Source organism: Bos grunniens, chromosome 13 (assembly GCF_055505025.1).
Source record: "Bos grunniens cultivar Pamir isolate PY7600 chromosome 13, Bosgru_T2T1.0, whole genome shotgun sequence".
Taxonomy (NCBI): domain Eukaryota; kingdom Metazoa; phylum Chordata; class Mammalia; order Artiodactyla; family Bovidae; genus Bos; species Bos grunniens.
This window is the reverse complement of record NC_141177.1, coordinates 52311294-52335881: the sequence shown is the minus strand read 5'-3', so window position 1 is coordinate 52335881 and position 24588 is coordinate 52311294. Positions and strand designations below refer to the sequence as shown.

General features: G+C 42.7%; 1 protein-coding gene across 16 annotated transcripts in view; it reads right to left on the bottom strand.

Annotated features, from left to right (window-relative positions):
* The window catches only part of RSU1 (Ras suppressor protein 1), a 208150-nt gene that overhangs the window by 136039 nt on the left and 47523 nt on the right, over nucleotides 1-24588 (bottom strand). For all 16 annotated transcript variants that reach the window (XR_015139587.1, XR_015139588.1, XM_086334189.1 and 13 more), the window contains 4 exons: nucleotides 18220-18340; nucleotides 10646-10764; nucleotides 8555-8637; nucleotides 8164-8278 (listed from right to left, as the gene is read on the bottom strand). Coding sequence is in view for 14 of the 16 variants with exons in the window: in XM_086334189.1 (XP_086190315.1) it covers nucleotides 8164-8278; nucleotides 8555-8637; nucleotides 10646-10764; nucleotides 18220-18340 (438 nt within the window). In the remaining 2 variants the exon portion in view is untranslated. The remainder of the gene's footprint in view (nucleotides 1-8163; nucleotides 8279-8554; nucleotides 8638-10645; nucleotides 10765-18219; nucleotides 18341-24588) is intronic.

Sequence of the window (24588 nt, the reverse complement as noted above, 5' to 3'; positions counted from 1 at the left end):
AATTGGAGGAAAGCTCACAATTCATGACACCACTTACTCTCTGAAGGGGGTTAATATTTGTTTCCACTCTTCACAAATATGCTAGAAAGAATACAAAAGCATCTCATATTTCTGCAATAAAAACTGTGATTGGTGGCGTGTAGAGCAGTATACGAAGCCAGCGAGGCCTAGTATACGTAGCAATGCAAGCATCCTTCCCACAGGCCGTGTAAATGGGTGTTGATACCTGACATCTAAAAACACTGCTTTGTTGCATGCCTGGCTGACCAATGCGACTTCCTTCTCCAGAAGCAATTACTGGGGTGACAAATGCAGAGGGGTGACCGTCCAGAAGCCAAGATAACAGAAACGATTCCACCAAGTGCAAATACCTGGAAACTTAGGAAGGAGGCCATGTAAAACCACATAGGTAACATCTTTAGCTCTTATGGCTCATAAATCTCATGTGTGAGGCAGAAAATGCAAAATCAGAACAGAATCTACTGCTCACAGGGCCACCAGCTCTGAAACCACTGTTAGGCTGTTGACTCAGGGGCTTCATCTGTTCTGAAGATTGGTCTGGATGTCTGTCTCCCCCTCATCCCCCACTAACACAGGTCTTATCTCCACTGCATTAATTAATTCTTCTGCTAATTAAAAGGGGGTGAAATCTTAGTCACGTTGCTGCTTTTCTGAAGGACAGATAGGCTAGTAGCTGAACTGTTGTTCAGTCGCTGAGCTGTGTCTGACTCTTTGCCACCCCACGGACTGCGGCACACCAGCCTCCTCTATCCTCCACATCTCTTGGAGTTTGCTCAAATTCATGTCCACTGAATCAGTGATGCTATCTAACCATCTCATCTTCTGCTGCCCCCTTCTCCTTTTGCCTTCAATCTCTCCTAGCATCAGGGTCTTTTCCAATGAGTCAGCTCTTCGCAACAGCATCCATCCTTCCAATGAATATTCAGGGTTGATTTCCTTTAGGACTGATTGGTTTGATCTCTTTGCAGTCCAAGGGACTCTCAACAGTCTTCTCCAGCTGGGTAGCTCGATATACTGTTCCAAAAGATACTCTTGGATTCAGGCAGGCTCAAGAGAAGATGTCAACCATGTCTATTTCATCCCTTCGCTGGCAGAGTTAGCTTCACATGTCAGGAAAAACAGTTTCCCTACAAAGACAAAGCATTCTCACTGCAGTAACAGTGAGGGCTGATCATGAGGCCACAGAGAGGAGGTTACAGTCCCTGACTTGGGCACAGAGAGCTGCCCAAGAGCCAATCCAACCCTTAAAGGTCCCTGATCCTTCTGGCTTCAGGGTTTAGGAACTACGGAGTTTCATGGCTCTATCTTCTACCTCTCTGATCACATCCAAGAGACCTCATCCAATCTGTGGCCTTATGTTTATGTTGATGATACAATTGTATGTGCAGCCCAGACCTATCATCTAAACTCCAGATTCTAATATCAGCTGCCTTCTCGACTTGACACCCAAAAAGCATTTCAAACTTAAAATACTCCAAAGTCAGCTTGTAACCAGCTCCTCTCCTCCTCCTTCACCTGCCCTTCCCACTATCTTCCCCATCCTTTTCATTCCCTGACACCTCAGTCACTCTTCGCTCTCTCCCCCCTCATCTAATCACCACTAATTCCTATTAATTTTACCTCTGAAACAGACCCAGACTCTAACCATTATGACCACCTGGAAAAGCACAGAAAGCCTGCATTCCTTCTGGAGGCTTCAGGGGAAATCCTTGTCCTTGCTTCCGCATCCTCTGGAAGCGTCCACATTCCTCGGCCTGTGGTCCCTTCCATGCCTGACTCCAGCCTCTTGATTCTGTCATCCCATCTTCTACTGCTGTCCCTGTCTCCCCTGTCTCCCTCTTTGTAGGAACCTCACAATTACACTGGGCTCAGTGTGCTAATCCAGGATAACCTCCCATCTCAAGCTGTGACACTGCATCAGCAAAATCCCTTCATCATGCATAGTCGTCTATTCCTAGATTTCAGTAATTAGGAGGGGGCAACATTTGGCGGGGGAGGGCATTATTCTGCATCTCATTTACAGTAAAAGCCAGAGTCCTTGCAATGTCCTCAGGGCGTAAGTCCCCAGGTGATCCAGTCCCTATTTCCTACCTAAGCCCATCTCTTCCAGCCCTCACCTCCCCTCACTGGGCTCCAGCCACACTAGTCTTCCGGCTGTTCCAGCATACACAAGCCCATCTCAGGCCTTCAGCACCTGCCTTTCCCTCTGCCAGGAAAGATCCCACCCTCACTTAGGTCTCTGGCTAAATGACACCAGCTTCTGATGAGGTTTTCTTCGTTCAGTTCAGTCGCTCAGTTGTGTCCAACTCTTTGCAACCCCATGCACTGCAGAACGCCAGGCTTCCCTGTCCATCACCAACTCCCAGAGTTTACTCAAACTCACGTCCATTGAGTCCGTGATGCTATACAACCATCTCATCCTCTGTCATCCCCTTCTCCTCCTGCCTTCAATCTTTCCCAGCATCAGGGTCTTTTCCAATGAGTCAGCTCTTCGCATCAGGTGGACAAAGTGTTGGAGTTTCAGCTTCAGCATCAATCCTTCCAATGAATATTCAGGACTGATTTCCTTTAGGATGGACTGGTTTGATCTCCTTGCAATCCAAGGGACTCTCAAGAGTCTTCTCCAACACCACAGTTCAAAATCATCAATTCTTCAGCACTCAGCTTTCTTCACAGTCCAACTCTCACATCTATACATGACCACAGGAAAAACCATAGCCTTGACTAGATGGACCTTTGTTGGCAAAGTAATGTCTCTGCTTTTTAATATACTGTCTAGATTGGTCATAACTTTTCTTCCAAGGACCAAGCGTCTTTTAATTTCATGGATAGAGTCACCATCTGCAGTGATTTTGGAGCCCAGAAAAATAAAATCTGACACTGTTTCCACTGTTTCTCCATCTATTTGCCATGAAGTGATGGAACCAGATGCCATGATCTTAGTTTCTCTGTTAACATCGTAGAACAGAAACACCACCCCTTCATTTAAACACTCTCTTCCATTTTCATTTTTCCCCAGGGCATTTAGCATGATCTGTTATGCTTTCTATCCATCCATCCATTCATCTATCCTCTCTGCCCAACTAAAATGTCATAAAGGGTATTTTTGTCTCTTTTTGTTGTATCTTCCAGAAATAAAACACGGAGCAAAGACTCAGTAAACGGTTGTTGAATATGTGAATTCTACATTACTAGAAAAGTCAGTTCCTTAAAAACAAAACCTGGTCTAAAGTAGGAATTTGATGTTTGAACGAATGAGGAAATGGAAGAGTAGGAGCAGAGGTGAATTGGGAGACTGGAATTAATATATCTACATTATTGATGGCTATTGTTTTTTATTCACTACCTTGTGTCCAACTCTTTTGCAACCCCGTGGACTGTAGCCCGACAGACTCCTCCGTCCATGAGGATTCTCCAGGCAAAAATACTGGAGGGGGTTGCCATTTCCTTCTCCAGGGGATCTTCCTGACCCAGGGATCAAACCCATGTCTCTTGCATTGGCAAGTGGATTCTTTACCATCGAGGCATCAGGAAAGCCCACACTATTGATACTACATATGCTACGCTAAGTCACTTCAGTCGTGTCCGACTCTGTGCGACCCCATAGACGGCAGCCCACCAGGCTGCCCCGTCCCTGGGATTCTCCAGGCAAGAACACTGGAGTGGGTTGCCATTTCCTTTTCCAATGCATGAAAGTGAAAAGTGAAAGTGAAGTTGCTCAGTCGTGTCCGACTCTTAGCGACCCCATGGATTGCAGCCTAACAGGCTCCTCCGTCCATGGGATTTTCCAGGCAAGAGTACTGAAGTGGGGTGCCATTGCCTTCTCCGGATACTACATATGAGACACATAAATAATGAGAACCTACTGTTCAGCACAGGGAACTCTACTCAATGCTCTGTGGTGACCTAAATGGGAAGGAAATCCAAAAAAGAGGGGAGATTATATACACACACACACACACACACATATATATGTGACTTTATATGTGATTTTTTATATATATATATGTGACTTTATATGTGATTATATATATATATATGTGTGACTTTGTTTTATAGTAGAAATTAACAACATTGTAAAGCAATTATATTCTATTAAAAATTTTTTTAAAAGACAGGCCTGCCTTACATCCAATTTTATACAAATAAACTGATTAACATAAAAGCAAGTGCTTTACTATTTGGGAACCAGACGTAACAGTTAAAGTAAGTTATTCAGGTGTGCACAGCAAAAGGAAAGTAATACATTTACATATTAAAACTTCAGTCCAGTCCTTGACTTTATGTGGCAGTGTCCCTGCATGTTCTTAGGCCCAACAAGTCAGAGTTCATCCGCATTCCCTTGTTTCCTTCAAAGGCTCTTACCGATGAGGCTTCAAGTTAATAAACTCCAAATTTATTTTTAAAAGAAATTCCACAGAAGTCTTGAAAGCCTTTACCTTGTTTATTCAGATGTATAAAAAGTAAATACATAGGGGAAGAGAGATCATTATCTGCCCTATACACGCTGAAGCAGTCCTGCAGCTACGGGATGCTGAAGGATGGACAGAGAGCAGCTTCGAGTCCACAGTCCCCAGCACTGCTCAGCCACCAGCCAGGGCAGCTGCAGACAACAGCCTTGGGTACCAGGTACACAAACAGAAGACATCTCCACTGTGGCTGGGTGGCTCCCCCATGCGGGGTGGAGGGATTAGTGGGGGGAGAACCAGAACAACTATGCAAACGGCTTCGCATGAAGAGCAGAACTGCAACACTTTCATTTTGCCAAGTGTGACTCCAGTCCTGCTGCTCAGACCCGCACAGCCGGCCAGGGCACTCGCCGCAGCGAACCTCCCCTCCTTCTGCTGCCATTTGGGGAAGCAAGCAGGTGCTGTGTTTTGTTCATATTTGGAATCAGCTTTCTAGGAATCCTCCCAGTGGCACATAGATGTGCAGGAGTGCGCCCCAGAGGTTAGAAACATGGACCTGCACAATGAGCTGCCAGGGCTTAAACCTTGCCTCTGTGACTCTGTGTCCCTACGGATAAGGCACCAACCCTCTCTAAGACTCCGTTTCCTCATCTCTAAACAGTCCGTGCAGATAAAGCATCTAATGTAGTGCCTTGGCACACAAGACCTTAATACATATTATAATAACTTATCATAATACTAGCTATTATCGTATTCTTGACTTTAAAAAAATCACTGGGATTTCTCAGGTGGTGTAGCAGTTAGGACTCCAGTCTCCCAATGCAGGGAGCACAGGTTTGATCCCTGGTCAGAGAACCAAGACTTTACAGGCTGCACGGCATAGCCAAAACAAACAAACAAAAAAAATCACTGTTCAAAACTAATCACCTGTCTTCCTCTTGAGTTTAGACGGGGTTTACCATTTATTTCCAGCTAAGTGTCTGCCTGAAGTTTGGGGAAACTGCCACTAGGCAGATGCTGAGACCAAGTTTTTCCAGGTATGGCTAGAAAATATAAACTAATTTAAAGACTTTCTCCTCAACCCTAGCCGTGAATAAAAAATATATATTATTTGGTATTGGGGAGCATAACAGAAATGTTAGGCAAATGTGACTATGTGCAGTATTTAAATAGGAAGATCATGTGACATTTTAAAATATACAGGTAGGCAGGTATGTGTGGGTTTAACTGGTATTTTTCTACCAAATTTTTAGCTGATAGAAATCACTGATTAATCCAATACCCTATACTGCCTCAGTGCTTAAAAAATGAAATAAAACCTTTTTTTTTTTTCCATTTCTCTTTGTCACACTAATCAAGGACAGACTTTAGAAGCACTTAAGTGAATTTTACCAAATTATACAAGAGTTAGTCTCACAGGTGGAGATGTGAATCAGTACTTTGGGGAGGCAGCAGGTATCTGTATGCTGCAAAAGCTCCCCGTGAATCCCTAACGCCAATATCTATGGCTGGCAAATACCTGTCCAGAATCTTCCTTTTGGCAAAAAGATTTTTTGCCTTAAAAACTCTGTTAACATCTCTTGATGTTGGAGCCTGCTCCTTAAGCAGGCCCCAGCAATCAAAATCCAGCAAAGAGGCAGTGCCAAGTTACTCCACAGCCCTTAAAATCAGTACAAATTGGACTTCCCTGGTGGTCCAGTGGTTAAGAATCCGCCTGCCATGCAGGGGACACAGGTTCGGTCCCTGGTCTGGGAAGATCGCACGTGCTGAGGAGCAACTAAGCCTGTGTGCCACAGCTACTGAGCTCAAGCCCCAGAGCCCGTGCTCTGCAACAAGACAGGCGACCTCTGTGAGAAGCCCAAGTCCTGCAACTAGAGTAGCCCCCGCTCGCCACAACTAGAGCCAGCAGCAATGCATGCACCAATGAAGACCCAGCACAGCCAAAAATAAAATAAATGAAATCAGTACAAATTCCTCAAGACCTTGTACAGCAACAAAGGAGCTGCAGAAGATGGGGAAGCTGGGGTGAAACTGTGTATGCTTTTCCTTTAGACTAACGCTGCCAGATGGAGCTTTCTGCCCATGGTAACATTCTGTATCTGCATCTTCCCATAAAGGAGTCACATGAACATCTGAAGTGTGGCTCACGGCTTCTCCTGGACAGCACAGTTCTGGACAGAAGCCGGACTCAGCCCGCTTGTAGCCTTCCCAACCAATACCTTGCTATCTGAGGTCTTCGTATCATTACCTCATTCAGTACTTATCTCTCGAGAAGTTACCTTGTTCCCAGCATGTGGGAGGCACTGGGGACAGAGCAGGAACACATATATACCCTGTTTCTCATGGTGCTCACATTCTCATTAATAACAACTGGCCTCATAACTACCACTCATTTGAGACACTTCCTCAAAGAATTGCTGGGTCAAGTGTGTTTTTTAAAGTTGTGTTATTCTGCAGACATAGAGAACATAATTGTGGTTGCCAAGAGAGGCAGGTAGGAGAGGCATGGAGTGGGAGTTTGGGGTTAGCAGATGCAAACTATTATATATAGGATGGATAAACAAGGTCCCACTATATAGCACAGGGGACTATACTCAATACCCTGTGATAAACCATAACGGAAAAGAATATGAAAAAGAATATATATACATATATGCATGACTGAATCACTTTCTGTACAGGAGAAATTAACACAACATTGTGAATCAATTATATTTCAATAAAATGCAATAAATAAACAAGTAAATAAAATCGTGCTATTTTGGAGCAAAAAAGCAAACAGTCATAGTTTGAGAAACAATACAGTTCAACGTATTGAAGAAATGAGAGGACATCCACAGTCTCCACAAGCAAGACAGGAGAACTCATGAAACTTTTCTAGAAGAGCAACATAACCTCAATAACAGAGGAACCTGTGCGGACGTTATTTCCAAGGAAGGTCGTTAAGGTCACCTAGGGCTATCTGAATGACCAGCAGCCTAGTAAGACACAGGGGCCACGGCAGGAGGACTGAGGAATTCCCAATGAGAACACATGTTAACCGTTCCCACTGAAGATGGCATTTGATATTGAAACTCCAACTAAAAATCTTAGTTTATCCACTTAAAAAATAATTGTAATATATAATGGAACTATATGTAAGTTTGTTCTGTATTTTCCAAGTCTCCTGTAAATGTATTATCATACTTTCATACTTTTAAAAAGAATAAAGAAAAAAGCATTAAAAAAAAAAAAAAAAAAGATGGCATCAGGAGACAACCAAATTCATGTTTGGAATTGTAGTAGTTTTAAGCAACTGTCATAAATACTGTAACTATTTGATAAAAAGTTTTCAAGGGATTAAGATAGAAAACTAAATGATCAAAAAAATGAGTGATAGGTTCCTTTCAAAAAAGCCATCATCACCAACGGTAAAGGAGGAGCCCCAGGTAAGACCATTACTTCTCATGCCAGGCTCTTCCCACAGCTCCAGGCAGGCAGCCAGGCCTGGTCATCTGCCATCAGCAGTGTTGAGATGCTCGGAGTTGCAGGTGCTCAACGGAGCCTCAGGGCAGGTCAAACCCAGAGCAGCTCAACTCTGGTCAATGACAAATGCTACTAGGAAGGATGAGAACTGGGTGCCCGGGTGGAGGGTTCTCGCCGAGAAGAGGAGAGAGGAGTTTGCAGAGTTTCTGCACTGGGATCATTATTAATAATTAAAGCCAGAACTTGGCTCATTCATCAGCCACCTTACCTAGTTCTGGGGGCAGAACGGTCAGGCGGTTCCCTTGAATGTGGAGCTCCTTAAGCTGAGTAAGCTCCCCGATTTCCTTAGGCAGCGAGATCAGGTCGTTATCCCTAAGGCTGAGCTAAATAGAAGAGAAACAAGGGGGTGTCAAAACAATTTTCACATAAAGAGGCGCTCGGCAGAGGCCCTCGTCCTCGCCCTTGCCCTCTCTTCCTCGAAGGCTCAATCCTTCCAATTTATTTACAAGAGTCTGCAGACAGGCAACGAATGGTCTCAGGGAGCAGTGGCTTTTATTCCTGCAAAACAAACCATACTCTGGCTCAAATTGCCTTGATTCCACTCCTACAAGGGCTGTAGGAGTGAATTGATTTTCTAAGAATTTAGATAAATTACTTACTATCTGCAACTTTGTGAGTTTCCCGATATCTGGCGGCAGGATTTCAAAATCGTTGTCACTTAGATAGAGTGCACGCAGGGTGGCTGCAAATTAAACAGCAATATATAAACAGGGTGGCATGGAACCCAACCATTTGAGGTCTGATCAATACGTGGGAGTCAGCTTTGATTAATAACCCTGGCGTGGTGAAAAGCCTGTGACATACCTAGGGCTTGCGATAATAACCAGCAGGTCAAACTTAGATTTACTGGCTTATTGTGTAGCTGGTGTGTTCAGGAAAATATCTATATCCAAGAGGACTGATATAATTAACAACTCGTGGGCACTGGCAGCTGCTGGCACAGAGTTTCAATTCACTTTCAGAAAAGATAGCTATTTTTCTTCAATTACTTCTGATTCACCTGTATGGCTCAATTTGCATCCAGAGTGAAACCAAGAAAGCCACTGTGTCACTTATATCAACACTCAGGGCAAAAGAGCTTGGTTGTATAAAGAGAACTAGGTCAAAAAATAAAGAACCAAAAGGCTTTCTCGTGATGGAGGTCAGAATCATAGTTCATTGTTTCCATCATCAGACTATTATTACTTGTTCCCATAGCCTTAACCACAAAAATAAATGAAGATGAAGGAGTTAAAATAGTGCAGTGGAATTTAAAAACAGAGAAAACCCTAATTTAGGCAGAAATCTGTTTACAATATTATACAAGGATATCAGTCCCTAAACCACTGAAGGGTAAAACCCTAAGGCATCATTTCATCCTTAACCAAAAGGAAGGAGTATAATTAGATGTAGTTTTATTTGTTTACATGTATTCAACTACATTCTAATGTCTTAAAATTCAACAGAATTGTATGTTAATAGACGTAAGAAAAGCAGTTTCTCCCATGGTCCAAGAAAACATGCTAAAGTTGGTTTCATGGGCCTGACAAAGTCTGGGATAAAGAATACATGCTGTGCTTAGTCTCTCAGTTGTGTCTGACTCTTTGTGACCCCCCAGACTGTAGCCCACCAGGCTCCTTTGTCCATGGGGATTCTCTAGGCAAGAAAACTGGAGTGGGTTGCCATGTCCTCCTCCAGGGGATCTTCCCAACCCAGGGATCGAACCCAGGTCTCCCGAATTGCAGGTGATTCTTTACTGTCTGAGCCACCAGGGAAGCCCAGGAATACTGGAGTGGGTAGCCTATCCCTTCTCTGGGGGATCTTCCAGACCCAGGAATCGGACTGGGGTCTCCTGCATTGCAGGCAGATTCTTTACCAGCTGAGTTACCAGGGAAGCCCTGATAAAGTATATATGGAAGGTTAAAAAAAAAAAAAGAAAAGAAACTTTATAGAGACTAACTCAGAAAAATCGGAATCTCTGGAGGCCAGCTATGTCACTATTTGGAAAAACAGAACATTATTCACCTAAAGACAACAACTCTTTCCTAAATATTTTATGAGTTCTCAGAAAATCACTTTTTCCTATTTTTCACAAGCATCTGCAGCAAGAAATGTGTTTACATATAAGAGGATAAAGTGTGTTCATCTATGACTGGTGATTTCTTAGTGTCTGATGACATGCTGTAGACGAAACAGATAATATCAATAAGAATACTTTTTAAAAGTCTTATAATAAGAATCTTGGCTAGAAATGTTTAAAATTCTGCTAGTGGTTTATTAATGTATATTTTTATAAGTAACTCATTGGAATATCTTTGGGCAAAAAGCCTTCAAATCATTAATAGCAACACATGAGAAAGTCACATACTATACATATACATATATATATATATATAATTTTTTTTTGCATGTTCTTTAAAAAGACAGTCAAGCTATCTAGCTAAATGTGAGATGATCTCATTTAGGCAAAAATTTCTATCATAAAGTTAATATGACATTACCAAGTCCACTTGAGTGCAATGGTGTTAGATCACAATTTATCAAATATACATACTGCTGAGCTATGAGGGAACATTCAAAGGAATGTGAAGTAAAAAATATATATATATGTCCAATAATTTCTCTTGGAGTTTGGGACCTGGCAAATAAATTTCCCTTTTAGAATGCAGAGGACCATTTTAAGGAGATTTATAGGATTAAAAGTTTCTTACTCAGATAGAAGAAGTTTCCAGGAAGAGAATTTTCATTTAAGTTGTTATAAGTCAAATCAAGGACCTCCAGAGCCGGAAGCGATCCAAATCCTCGAGGCAGAGTGTTTAGTCTATTCATGCTGTTGTTGGGGGTAAAAATATAAAATGTCACACACAAAACATGTATGTATATGGACTACTCAGATCACCTCTGTGTGCCGAGTCTCAGAGTCACCTGTGAGGGGCTCAAAGCTGAAAACCCAACTGTAATCCCATTCACTTTATGTTATTTTTACCAGCCTAGTAATTCTAGCCAGGTGATTTCCAAGTCCATGAAACATTTGAAAATGCCTTAGCTGTCACTTTCTCCAATGGTGGTGCTCCAACACTGTTTTACACAGAAAATAAACACATCACAAAATATCTTTCCTTCTAGAGAAAAACTTCTTTATAAGTGTAGCAATGATAAGACCTCAGAAGATATATGTGAAGTCTCATAGTTTTCAGACTTCTGCTTTATTTGATTTTGCTTATTCCTCCCAATGGGAGACAAAAAAAAAAAAAAAAAATCACTTTATTTTGTTTTGTTTTGCAACTACTGATAGTAGTTCAGTACCATCTCCAATTAGAATCAAGTTTGCCAGGGACCGGGGATGGGGAGGGAGGAGGGGAATGGGGAGTTTTTAATGGGTATAGAGTTTTAGTATGGCAAGATGAGAAACTTCTAGAGATAGGCTGCAAAAAAATGGGAATACACGTAATGCTTCTGAATCGCATAAACATAAATACGGTATACTTATGTTATGCGTACTTTATATCACAATTGAAAAATTTTTAATATATATGTAAAAAGCGAAAGTGTTAGTTGCTCAGTCATGTCTGACTCTTTGTGACTCCATGGCTGAGGCTCCTCTGTCTCTGGGATTCTCTAAGCAAGAATTCTGGAGTGGGTTGCCATTCCCTTCTCCAGGGCATCTTCCCGACCCGGAGATGGAACCTGGGTCTCTCGCATCACAGGTGGATTCTTTACCATCTGAGCTACCAGGGAAGCAAGCCCTTACACACATACACACCTCCAATGAAAGCTAAGGAAAGCTAAGAAAAATATTTTTCTATTATGTTCCACTTGTAAGACTCTTATTTTTTTTAATATTATTCTCTTTGAATACACTTAAAATATGATTTCAAAAAATTTTTTAATAATATAGACTGACAAATACTGAAAGGGGGGGGGGTGCTGTGATGCCAAACATAATTCTAGACCCCAATCCTTCTCACATGACACACAATCCTATTCAAACCCACCAAACAGGCCTCACAGGAAACAGCTGAGAGCAGAGAGAAACTAGAAAAAAAGCGATGCCCACCTCTTGATGGGTATGAAATCTTAGGTTAACTTTACAGTTAGCAAGTTAACCTCCAGCACAATTTGCTGAACTGCTGCTGCTGCTGTGCTGTGCTCAGTTGTGCCCAACTCTTTGCAATCCCATGGACTGGAGCCCAGCAGGCTCCTCTGTCTATGGGATTTTACACAGAAGATTACTGGAGTGGGTTGCCATTTCCTTCTCCAGGGGATCTTCCCAACCCAGGGATTGAATCTGCATCTCTTACATCTCCTGCATTGGCAGGTGGGTTTTTGTTTTCGTTTTTTTTCCCTACTGTGCCACCTGGGAAGCCCTAATAACTGATACTTTCTGTGAATTCACAATTTGTGAAGCACATCTGTGTCAAGTGTTTCACGGGGTCTCCAAAACTGAAATGCAGGCAGAACAGTACTTATAATGATCTCTGGAACATAGCAATGGAGTGTCAGGTTAACACAGGTTCAGCACCAAGGACCTCTGACTCTCCTGATGAGAATGACAGGTATGTAAGAGCCCCCAGCACTCCTGGAGGCCAAGGCACCCCTGATTCCTGGACCCCCACGTGAGGATGCTGAGTAAACTGAAGGAAAGAAATCAGAGACAGTGAGAAAGGCACGGAAGTATACAGCAAGTGCTTCCTTCCTTAAATCTTGCTCTGAGTTACCCATTTTTGAAAATGACAAATAAAATTTTTTCTTTCCAAACCCAGAAGTACACTTTTGAAACATAAGATGCAAGAAATCCACTTTCAGACTTTCTTAGTGGGAAGAAGCGTCTCACCAAAAAGACAGATCTTGTCCACTCTCCAGCCTAGAGCAAGCCCGAGCCTATCCACCTGTGCATGTCAAGAATCTACTAAACTGAAGGTTCTTTTTATTCCCTGAGCAAGAAACCAATTCCACTTCCCTCTCCTTCAAGGTGTCAGGGACTCAGCAGAGGCCCCTGCAGTCGGCAGCGGGGACAGCACTGGGCCTGCTCATCCAGAGGGCAGAAAGAAAGCCCTAACAATGCATCGGGAAGGTCTCAAAGCAGGGTCGACTCAGCTACCACTGGACCTGTACCTCTGGACACCGCACACAAAGGGTGACTCCCTGGCTCCCTGGCACTGACGGGTGGCATGTGCTGCCTTTCCCTGCAGGGGTCATCTACATCTCCATCTACACATGGGAGCTGCCTCTTTTCAGGGCGTCCTCCGAGAGCTCCAGCACTCAAGGATGCCCAGAGAGGACAGAACAGAGCTAGGGTGGAGGTCTAGCTCCAGCGCTCGCTGACCAGGTGGCCTTGGGTAACTCAGCTTCTCTGAGACCCGATTTCCTCAACTGCAAGATGAATGCTGTAACTGATCCTGAACCTGAAACTCCAACACTGTGGCCACCAGATGCAAAGAGCTGACTCATTGGAAAAGACCCTGATCCTGGGAAAGACTGAATGCAGGAGGAGAAGGGGACGACAGAGGATAAGATGGTTGGATGGCATCACTGACTCGATGGACATGAGTTTGAGTAAACTCTGGGAGTTGGTGATGAACAGGGTGGCCTGGTTGCCACAGTCCATGTGGTCGCAAACAGTCGGACACGAGTTTTGAGTGACTGAACTGAAGATGAGGCTAGAGATACCTTCCCAGAAGGACCACTAGAAAGTGGAGAGAGAAGACATGGGAAGCCCCTGAAACAATTTCTGGCTCCCAGGTAGGTTCTCAAGAAATGATGGCTGTAACTACAACTGCTTTTCACGAAGCTGGAAAGAGAATCTGAGTCAGCCTCAAAGAGACGAGCTTGCCTAAGGAGACCGTTGTGGAGTCTGAACCATCAAGGATGGCTTCCCCATCTGCTTACTCTCCAACCAATTCAGGTGTTAGAAGATAAAGCTCCTGATGACTCAACCATGCCCAATGGTTTAAGTTCTGTTTGCAGGTGAACGTTTTTCAAATGCATATGGAAATGGGAAGATGCCCGCATATGATGGAGAACTTGACAAAACCAGAGTCAAAGGATGTCTGGCACTTTTCCCCTTTTTCCTCTTCAAAAGCTAAAGGAAGGCCCATTTGAACACTTCTCTTTTGGAACACTGATCTCCAGAGGTCCTCTGGGGTGATTCCTGATTCAATAAAACCTTCTTGCCTGAAAGGCAGATTTTTTCCTCACCTCCACAGTGACCTGCTCACACACTTAGCAAAACAAAACAAAGAGCAAAACCATGAACACTCAACACTGTGCTCAGTGAAAACTTCTAAATCTTCGTAAGATAAGCTCCTTCATCTAACTAGGTCAAAAGGTCAAAAGTTATTCCAGGGACTTCCCTGGTGGTCCAGTGGTTAAGACTCCATGCTTCCAAAAGAAGGGGGCTGGGGCTTGATTTCTGGTCAGGAAACTAAGATCCCACATGCCAAGAAACATAGCAAAAAACAAGATATCCCAGAATAGTTGGCATGATGCTCTTGGCCATGAGGTTATACCCAAAATAATTACCACCTTGTAACCTATGTGACTTTACACTTTTTTAATAAAATAAAAATAACTCTGCATAATGAATGACACAATGGAAGAATGAAGAGCATCATCCTTCTGTTTATTCAGATGGCCTACAATCCTCTCTGGTTTGGGGATCATCAGAATAAATAGAAAATTGGATTTAAAACTTCAAAATCAACATCTGGCTGAACATGAAGCTTGGATTACATGTGGCCTAACTGCTCTGCTGCACTTTTTTTTTTTTTTTAATTGTCTGTTTATTCTGAGTCCTCCTCCATGCCTTGCCTTAACCAGGGCTGCACAGATAAAATTCTTCATGCCATTTGAGGAAAAAAGTACCATTTACAGAAACCTATCTTAATCCCTCTCCCAGAGAACTAAGAATTGGGTTCAAACTCTGACAACCCCATCCATACAGCTAGGTAATTAAATCCAGAGAGTGTTATACAATCAATAAATCAGCAAGAGCCAAAAATGCAAACAGCTTCAAAGCCGACGAAGAGGCAATTCAAAAGTGTTCGATTAAAAAGGAAAGTTTACAACTCTGTCCTGAAGCACCTTGAACTCAACCGAACAAAACCTAGGCCCCTTCCGTCCTCCCCAAAACTGTTTCTATACGTCTATTTCAGCTCCATCGTCCCATCTGTACCGCCTCATGAATTTTACCACTTGTATCTGCTTTTCATATAAAATCCCTCCCCACCTTCACTGTTCCTACCCTGGTTCACCAGAAACGCTAACCTGGTGGGTTTCATCCAACTTCTCCTCCACGTGATCTTTCATACCAGTATCATCTTACCCGCCACTTCCCGGTGACAACTCCCCAGTGGTCAGCAGGTTAAGACCAGAGCTCCTTTATCTGACACAAGGCCCTCCATTAGCACTCAACTCCCTGCCACAATGGACATTTACTTATTTCCAGGCTGTTTCCCCAACTGTGATATAGGATCCCTGAGGGCCGGATGGCCAGCACCTGAACAGAGAGCTCCAGAAACACTCATCGAATGCACAGATGAGTGCTTCTCTGCCTGGCCTCATCTCCTGCCTCACCTCCTCCCGCCTTACACTTTACACTCAGGACACCACGAGACTTGCAACGCCTGGAACAGGCGGTGCTCTGAGCTTTTTATCTTTTCTCAGTTTATTTTAATTGGAGGATAATTGCCTTACAATGTTGTGCTGGTTTCTGCCATACATCAACACAAACCAGTCATAACTATATATATGTCCCCTCCCTCTTGAGCCTCCGTCCACCCCAAGTCCCATCCCACCCCTCTGGATCATCACAGGGCGTGGGGCTGAGCTCCCTGTGTTATACAGCAGCTTCCCACTAGCTACCTGTCTCACATGTGGTAGTGTTTATATGTCAAAGCTACTTTCTCGATTCGTCCGCCCTCTCCTTCCCCTGTTGGGTCCACAAGTCCATTTTCTATGCTGGTGTCTCTATTCTTCCTCTGCAAATAGGTTCATCAGTACCATTTTGCAAGATTCCACATATATGTTAATACGTATTTTTCTCTGACTTATAACAAACAAGCTCTACGTTCATCCACCTCAGCACAACTGATTCACATTTGTTCCTTTTTATGGCTGAGTAATATTCCACTGTATGTACATACTGAGCTTTTAAATAAGTCCTTTTCACAATCAGAGATGTCGTCCATCTACCTGTCAGTCCTCTCAGTATCAGAGTCTCAGCTCTACTGCTACAGCTTGTAGGAATCCTTCCACCAATCTCACCTATATGCTAACACGCTCCTGGCCCCTTTCCCCACTGTTACCTGACCACCTCCCACTGGTCAGCAATCCAGCTGCACACTTCCCTGCTCGCTGACAGCTGCTCTGCCCCCATCCTTAAGGCTGCAACATTCATCACTGATCTTCAAACAAGCAAGGCTCTCATGTAGAAAAGGCACTTACATAGTCCCAAGATAAATGAATCTATAAATAAAACAATGATGATGATGAATGTGCCAGGTACTATTCCTAGCACCATTTTTTAGGTGAAAGAATGTTTATTCAGACAGACATACACTCCACAGACAAGAGTGTGGCCATCCATCTCAGAAGTCAAGAGGCACCAGGGTATGGGGTTATCAGTTTTTATTGGGGTGGGTAATTTCATACACCAATGAATGGGAGGATTATCCCAACTATTTTGGGTAAGGGGCATGATTTCCAGAAATTGGGCCACCACCCACTTTTTTGACCTTTTATGGTCCACCTAGGAACTACCATGGCACCTATGGGTGTGTCATTTATACAATATGTTAAAATGAGCACTTACTGAGGCTTGAGGTCTAATGAAAGTCAACTTGTCCACCATCTCGGACCTAGGTGGTTCTCTTGTACCTTATATATATCAACTCCCTCAGTAAACGATGAAGAATTTAATAGTAAGAATACATGTCTAATATTGGGTTGGCGAAAAAGTTCATTTGGGCCAACCCATTACATATGTCTTGTTTTAGCTTCCTTCTTAAATGCAAATGAAATATTAGGACTTAATCTTTCAAAACAGAGATATAAACAGAGGAGCCTTTCTTTTCTGGTTTGCCAGATGAGTACAGTCTCCGTATATGTCAGAGAAAGCTGTCTGATATCAGGTGACTTTCCCCTTCTTCTAAACCCTACTTCCTCTCAGACATTATGAGAAAAGAATGCTCACAGTTCTTACAAAGATTGTTTCTCAACCGGAGTGAATAGCAAATGAAGAGCGTCTAACCTGACTCCCAGTGGAAAAACATGAACTAAAAATCAATCCATGAATGATTTTTGTTTTTCACAATTGCTTCCTAGTAAATTGACAAATACCTGGCCAGCTCCTATAGCCACTCCATGCAAATCACTAACTGAATCAGTGTTTATGACTAAAATTTAATGATATATTACTTTACATGGAGGATGAGGCTTGGAGCAGACAGTATCCTTAAAGAGCTCAACAATGAAGCTGGAATTCAGAAGTCCAAGTTTTGGGGGGCGCGTATAGTGTCTGATGGACAGTGGGATTCTCTGTCTGCTCAGCCACTAACCTGAGGACCAATCAGGAGCAAGCCACTTAACCTCTTGAAAAAGGCTTGGCTTCCTTCCACACAATGAAATCCGTAATGCCTGCCCTTCCCCAGTCCCAACTGTTAAGAGGGTCAAACAATGGTATGAGGACTCTAAAAACTGTAAAGCAACAAAAGAACACAAGGTATTACTATTAATTCACTGCACCTGGTTCTGTAACCTCAGCTGAATCAAAACTCCTCTCTTCACCTTTGTATAAAGACAGATACAGGATTGATAACTTCTCAAATATAAAAAGGAAAAATTGTTAAGAATCAATGTAGTAGTGTTAGAAAACATATCCTTCCCTCCATAGAAGGAAGGTGCTTTAGACACTATTTCTACTCAATATGGAAAGAAAAAAAGCAACCATATTACAACTGGCCTGTACAGTTCAAGCTAGCTATGCAAATAGGTTCCTTCTTAGGCAACATAACGGAAATAAAATTTTATTGGAAACAAAATACAGTAAAAATAAACTCCCTTATTACACCAACAATTAGCTTCTCAATTAGCACACAGATTTGCGCTAATGTAGGCCATTGAAAGGATGTATTAAAACAATAAAACTTTTTTAAAAACCTAAAACATGGGGAAAAAATTAGAGATCTGCTGCTCCTGAAAATGGCAAACCCCTCCCTCGCTCCCACCGGCATCCCGGCTTCCAGCTCCTCCTCCTCTTGTTCCCCTCTCCCTCCAGGAGACTCACCCCAGGTTCAGGTGTTTGAGTTTCTGCAGACTGCTGATCTGCGTGGGCAGCTCCTCAATCTGGTTATTAAAAAAGTTAAGTACTTCCAGATTCTTCAGTTCTGCTATGTTTGGTGGCACAGCTGTGGAAACAGAAACGCTGAGTGTGAATGCAGGAACCTCGCCCCTGGCAGCGAATGCCAGTGACACATTCTGCTTTCCTTTCAAATGAGAGAAAGATGAAACTCCAGCGCAATCACCTTATTCACATATATATCTCTCTTACGTAATTTCTGTAGGGAGTTTCTTAGGTAGTAGCTCACCACCGGCTTCACATGGAAATGTTTCCTCAAAGGGCAGAAGAGAAAATCTGTGCCATGAACAGTCTCTAAGCAAACATTACAGAACATTCTATACTTCTTTCTTTTTTTAAAATTTTTTCCCACCAGTTTTATTGAGATGTAATCAACATACAGCTCTATGTAAGTTTCAGGTGTAAACCCTAAGTATTTGACTTACATCATGATTATCACAATAAGGTTAGTGAACATCTATCATCTCATAAAAATACAAAAGAAATGTTTTTCCTTGTGATGAGAACTCTTAGGATTTACTCTCCTAGATATAAAATTGTATTTTTTAAAATCATGTAACATCTACTGAGTCCAGTTGTTTTCTTCCTTCTACTTCCCTCACATCTCCAAAAGAAAGTCAGCAAACTCCAAAATCCCTTTCCGAGTTGTGTATCATCAAGCTGTTTAAATAATCTGCTATCTGAAGAGCTGTTCTCTTAACACTTGACTAAATCACGATGATGTTTAAATTCAATCTTCAGTGATAAAACAATCAACCTACCAAGTTCCTGATTTTTGCCTTTGCATCTCAATCCACACACACACACATACACCCTTGTATCAGATTAGCAGCTGATCACCACATTGTTATTATTCGGGCATATGAAAAACCAGTTCAGTAGCAAGAAGGGAACGTGAGTGTGCATATCAAAGGTTAAAGAAAGCGACTGGAGAGCTGAAAGCACTCCCCTTCCCTACAGTATATACTTGCAAATACAAATTTAAAAGCCAAAGGCATCTTTATCTCAAAAATACTAAGTCTCACTTCAATATATTGCACTTCATGTATCCCATCTGCTGATTCAGTCTCTCACAAACATGTCACTGGCCACCATTCATGGTTCGTGTAAGCTCTTAATACCAAAACATTCAGGTAACTGAAACTATGGACAAGGGTCTTGGGTACCACAGAAGGAACTGTTAGGTCTTACGTTAGTACATTTTCTTCCCATCTCAACATCCTCCTCCAGGGGTGCCCCAGAAAACTGGAGAAACCTGGGGACAACGTTGCTGAAAGCCAAGGCCCAGGTGTGTGTAACATTCCAGACACCTCAGGTTTTTTGTTTGTTTGATTTCCTAATTTATTTGTCTGCATTAGGTCTTAGTTGCAACATGCAGGATCTTTAGTTGTAGCTTGTGGGATCTAGTCCCTCCCCCAGGGATCAAACCTGGGAAACCTGCATTGGGACTGTGGAGTCTTAGCCACTGGACTGCCAGGGAAGTCCCCAGAAACCTGAGATATATAAGACAGCCATACCAAGAACCCCAGTGGATAACTCCCAGGGGAACAGAAGGAAGGTGGCAGGCACAGCGCTCATTACAGCTGAGTCATCATTTTCAGCTTTATAAAATGTCTCAGGTATCGATGACTTGATTACTTTTAGAGGCTTGGTACAAGTTCAGAGACACACGTTTGCTAGAGGAAGGGATTGTGGAGAAGAGGAATTAGTCTGAACGAAGACAGCTGGGAAGAGGCAGTGGTCCAGATGGAAAATGAGCAAGGCGTGGATGAGCTGACTGAAGAGGCTGGTTGTGGGGATGGAGATAAAAAGGTAGGCTTGAAGGGGATCACTGAGGCAACTAGGAATTCCTCCAGCACCTCACTCCCCAGTACCAAGAGGAATGCAGACAAGCCCTACCTGTAGGATCTGGCTACAAAAGCACATGTTTAGGTGTGCCCTCCATAACATACTTTTTCAGGAATGGATCGTATTCACTTTGCATAAATGACCACAAGGAAATTCATCAGACTGTGCCTGCTGGATTTAGAGGTGTTCATGGGTTCTCTCTACCTGGACCCTGGAGTATGTCAAGAGCAAATCGACAGAGGACTACAGCCCTGCTCAGACCTCACTCTCTCCCTGTTCACCCTCCAGCTACCACTAAGCTTCTCTCCCCACATTCATCTGATTAGCTTGAAGAGCAATAAAGAAAGTTAGGGCAACTAGGAGAAAATGATGATCTCAATTTAACCACAAACCAAGAATAATGCAGCCAGAATTACTGCCGCTTTCCCGAAGTTACTTTGCCAATGCAATTAAATGCTGGTCTGAAGGTATCGCCTTTTTTGACAGGATGAGAGATTATTTCACTCTCCTTGCTAAATCAGTCCAATTTAAAACCACACGTTATGCTAAATGTGATTTAGGGCTTTGTTCTGTGGACACAAACAATAACCCCACATTCAATTTACCCAGCCTTTCCCAGATTTTTGGTGTGCATGTGAATCGTTTACTAAAGACTCCATTCAAACAAGAAGGGGAAAAAAAATTTTACAGCTAATATTCTTCCTAGACTACAGAATCCTCCCCCTCACCACCCCCACCGTAGTTAAAAGCAAAGGAAATTAACCTTCAGACCTGTCTGGATGGGATGACGTTCATGCTTTCAACCAGCATCTAGAGAATGCTTATTTTGTGCACAGAAGCATAAACTTATAGCACTGAACATTTCAATACTTTTGGGATAAAGTAAGAGAGGCAGACTACTTAAAGAAAGTAAGTCACGGGACCTCTCTGGTGGTCCAATGGTTAAGAATCTGCCTTGCAATGCAGGGGATGCAGGTTTGATCCCTGGACAGGGAACTAAGATCTCACATGCCATCCACATGCTGCAACTAGAGAGTCCATGAGCTGCAACCAAAAAAGATCTCACATGATGCAACGAAGATCCTAGGCAGATAGATAAATACTTTAAAAAAAAGAGAGAAAAAAATTTTTTTAATTTAAAAAATTAAAAAGTTACAAAAAGGTGGGTTATCAGAGTCAATCACCAGAGACAGGTCTGGTGGCTGGAAAGCAAACTGATCCCAACAAAACTGTCCATTAAAAAAAAAACAAAAAAAAAAACAGTTAACAATATGAGTAACAGTTGTGCAGTGGCTAAATCATATACATAGATCCATGAACAATTTGTGAAAATCTATTATGAAAAGGGAGCAGCAACGTGTCACAGGTCAGAATATTCTTTTGGAATTTTCAGAACAGCTACATGACACACCAGCAAGAAGCAGCATTTTAAAATATAAGTAAGCAGTGAGCATCAATACATTTCTTATTATGCATCTGAAATGTCCCTTCTTCATCCATCTGTCCAGTTTCCGAGCCCTCTCCACCCCCACCAGTGGTACACACCGAGTCAACAGACAAGGAGCCGAGTCCACAGAAGAAACTGAGAGGCTGTGATGCGAGAACCCAGGAGGCCTGGCTCACTCGTCTTGGGCTAGTTCTGCACTTTCCTGACCAGCTCTGAACTCACTGTGTGTCCTTAACTCACAACCTCTCTGAGCCTCTACTCCCTTCAGTTTAAATTAGGAAGGCTGGATTATGACCATTTTTCCTTTCCCTTCCACCCAGCTTTAGTATTCTGTGATTCTGAGAAGAAGTGATTGCAAAAATCAATGATATGGATTTAAATAATGCAAGAAATGGGGCCCTCAATTAGGAAGCTCAGTCATGTAGAACTTTGCCTGTGACAGAGAATTTAGTATCGTTTGCTGTCTAACTAATATCGTTGGCTGCCTCAATTCTGAGGCTTCAGTTGCTAGAGAAACTCACAGGGGTGCCCAGGCTCCTGCATGCCACGATTAGCTCTGGTTGCAGGAACAGAGAATGCTGGGGGTGCTCTCGGCCCAGAGCGTCTGCTGTGTTTTGGAAAAGGAGACAAAGATGGGGTCATGTAATCCCAGGAACTCTCCCCAGAGACTGATCTCGGAGCATCTTCTGGCATTTCTAATTATTCAAGCTAACAAGCTCAGGAAGACCCTCTTTTCCTTCGAATCCTCTTCAATCTAATGAACTAAAAATTGTTCCAGAGGTTTTTAAGCCACCAGCCTCTGGACGGTTCTAAGACTAGAAACCAAAAGTGCCTGGGGACACTCAAGAGGGGAGTAAGACAAAAAGGGTCTCGCCTGATTTCCATGAACATCTCTTTACAAAGCTCCCTAGGGCAGGAAGCACTGGACGGACAGCTCCAACTCTATGAACCCCTGGCCAGCTTCAGTTCTGAATGACAGCCTGACTCCTAACAGGACATGTATCTGTCCACGTAAGTTACACATACAACAGGCATAGCCACCAGCACTGCACAGGTGATGAAACATGTTCACAAAACCAGGGTTACACTCAGGAACATGCTTTCCCCACTAGCTAACAACAGCTTACCCTCTCTCCAACATCAGACCCTAAATCAACTACTGTTGTAGCAACTGGAACTTCACTCTAAGAGCAATTTTCTTCCAGGATAAAATTAACCATTGCACAATCAATAACTTATTTTCTTGAAGGCTTTCAGGAGTTTATTCACACAATAATAAATGGCAGGAGATGCTGTGGGGCTGGGAGGGCGAGTATGCAGTCACTAGCTACCCATGGCTCCTTAAGTCTAGATTGGGAATGTAAGATGGTGCAACCTCTACAGAAAAGTGTGGCAGTTCCTCAAGAAATTACAAATAGAACTACCATATGACCCAGCAGTTCCACTTCTAGGCATTTAATTGAAGGAAACAAAGTCATTACCCTCAAGGTCACAGCAGCATTATTCACAACAGCCAAGATATGGAAACAGCTTAGGTGTCTGTTGACAGATGAATAAAGAAAATGTGATACATACACACTCACTGTCTCTCTCTCTCACACACACACAAACACAATTTGCCATAAAAAAAGAAGGAAATCCTGTCATTTGCAACAACATAGATGGACCTCGAGGGAATCATGCTAAGTGAAGAGAGTCACACAGAGACAAATACTGTATGATCTCATTTATAGTGAAATCTATTAATATTAAAAAAAAAACACACACACACACCAAACATAACAACACAACACACCAAAAAAACGTATTGAAAAAGAGATCAGCTATGTTGCCACCAGAGGTCTGGAGGTGGTGGGGTGGGAAGTGAGGGAACGGGATGAGGGTATCACAGAGGAGCCTGGTGGGCTACCGTCCACGGGGCCGCAAAGAGTAGAAAGACTGAAGCAACTTAGCACGCATGCACACTAAAAAAGAAAGAAAAATAGTAAGTAATAAATTTAAGTTGCGATTAGCTGACATGAAATACAATTAGTAATTCAGTTGCCTGGTCACAGTAGCCACATTTAGAGACCTTGACAGTCACTTGCAGCTGCCATGCTGGACAGCAAGAACATAGAATATTCCAATCTCTGCACCAAGGTCTATGCTAAAGCATTTGGCCTCTGATACCTAATTTGAAAAAAGAAAGAAATGAATTTATTTACAAAACAGAAACACAGATATCGAAAACAAGCTTATGATCACCAAAGAGGTAAGGGGAGATAAATCAGGAACTTGGGATGAGAACACATACATACACACGACTACATATAAGACAGGCAACCGACAAGGACCCACTGTACAGCGCAGGGAACCTTACTCAAGATTATGTAATGACCTCTATGAGAAAGGAATCTCAAACAACGCATATATGTACACGTGTAATTGAATCACTTTGCTGTACACCCGAAACTAACACATTGTAAATCAACTACAATAAAAATTTGAAAACAAGGAAACAAATCAGTGAGCCTCAAAGCCTCAAGTATATCAGAATTCCAGGAGGGCTTGTTAAAATACAGATTTGGGGGCATACCCTAGAGTTTCTGATTCAGTACTTTGGGGTGGGGCCCAGGAATCTGCCTTTCCAGCAAGTTCCCAAAAGTCAGTGATGCTGCTGGTCTGGGGGCCCTTATTTTGGTTCAGAAAACATTCTTTTTTTAAGTTTTTTTTTTTTTTTTTAATGTGGACCATTTTAAAGTCTTTCGTGAATTTGTTACAACATTGTTTCTGTTTTATGTCTTCTTTTTTTCTTTTTTGGCCATGAGGCATGTGGGATCTTAGTTCCCTGACCAGGGGTTGAATCTGCACACCCAGCACTGGAAGGTAAAGTCTTAACCACTGGACCACCAGGGAAGTCCCCCAGAAAACTTTTAAGTCAGTGGTGATGTGAAAATCACGAGTCCAATACATATGTCCTTGGCTGCACCCAATCATGTGGAACAAGATCATAACAATCAATC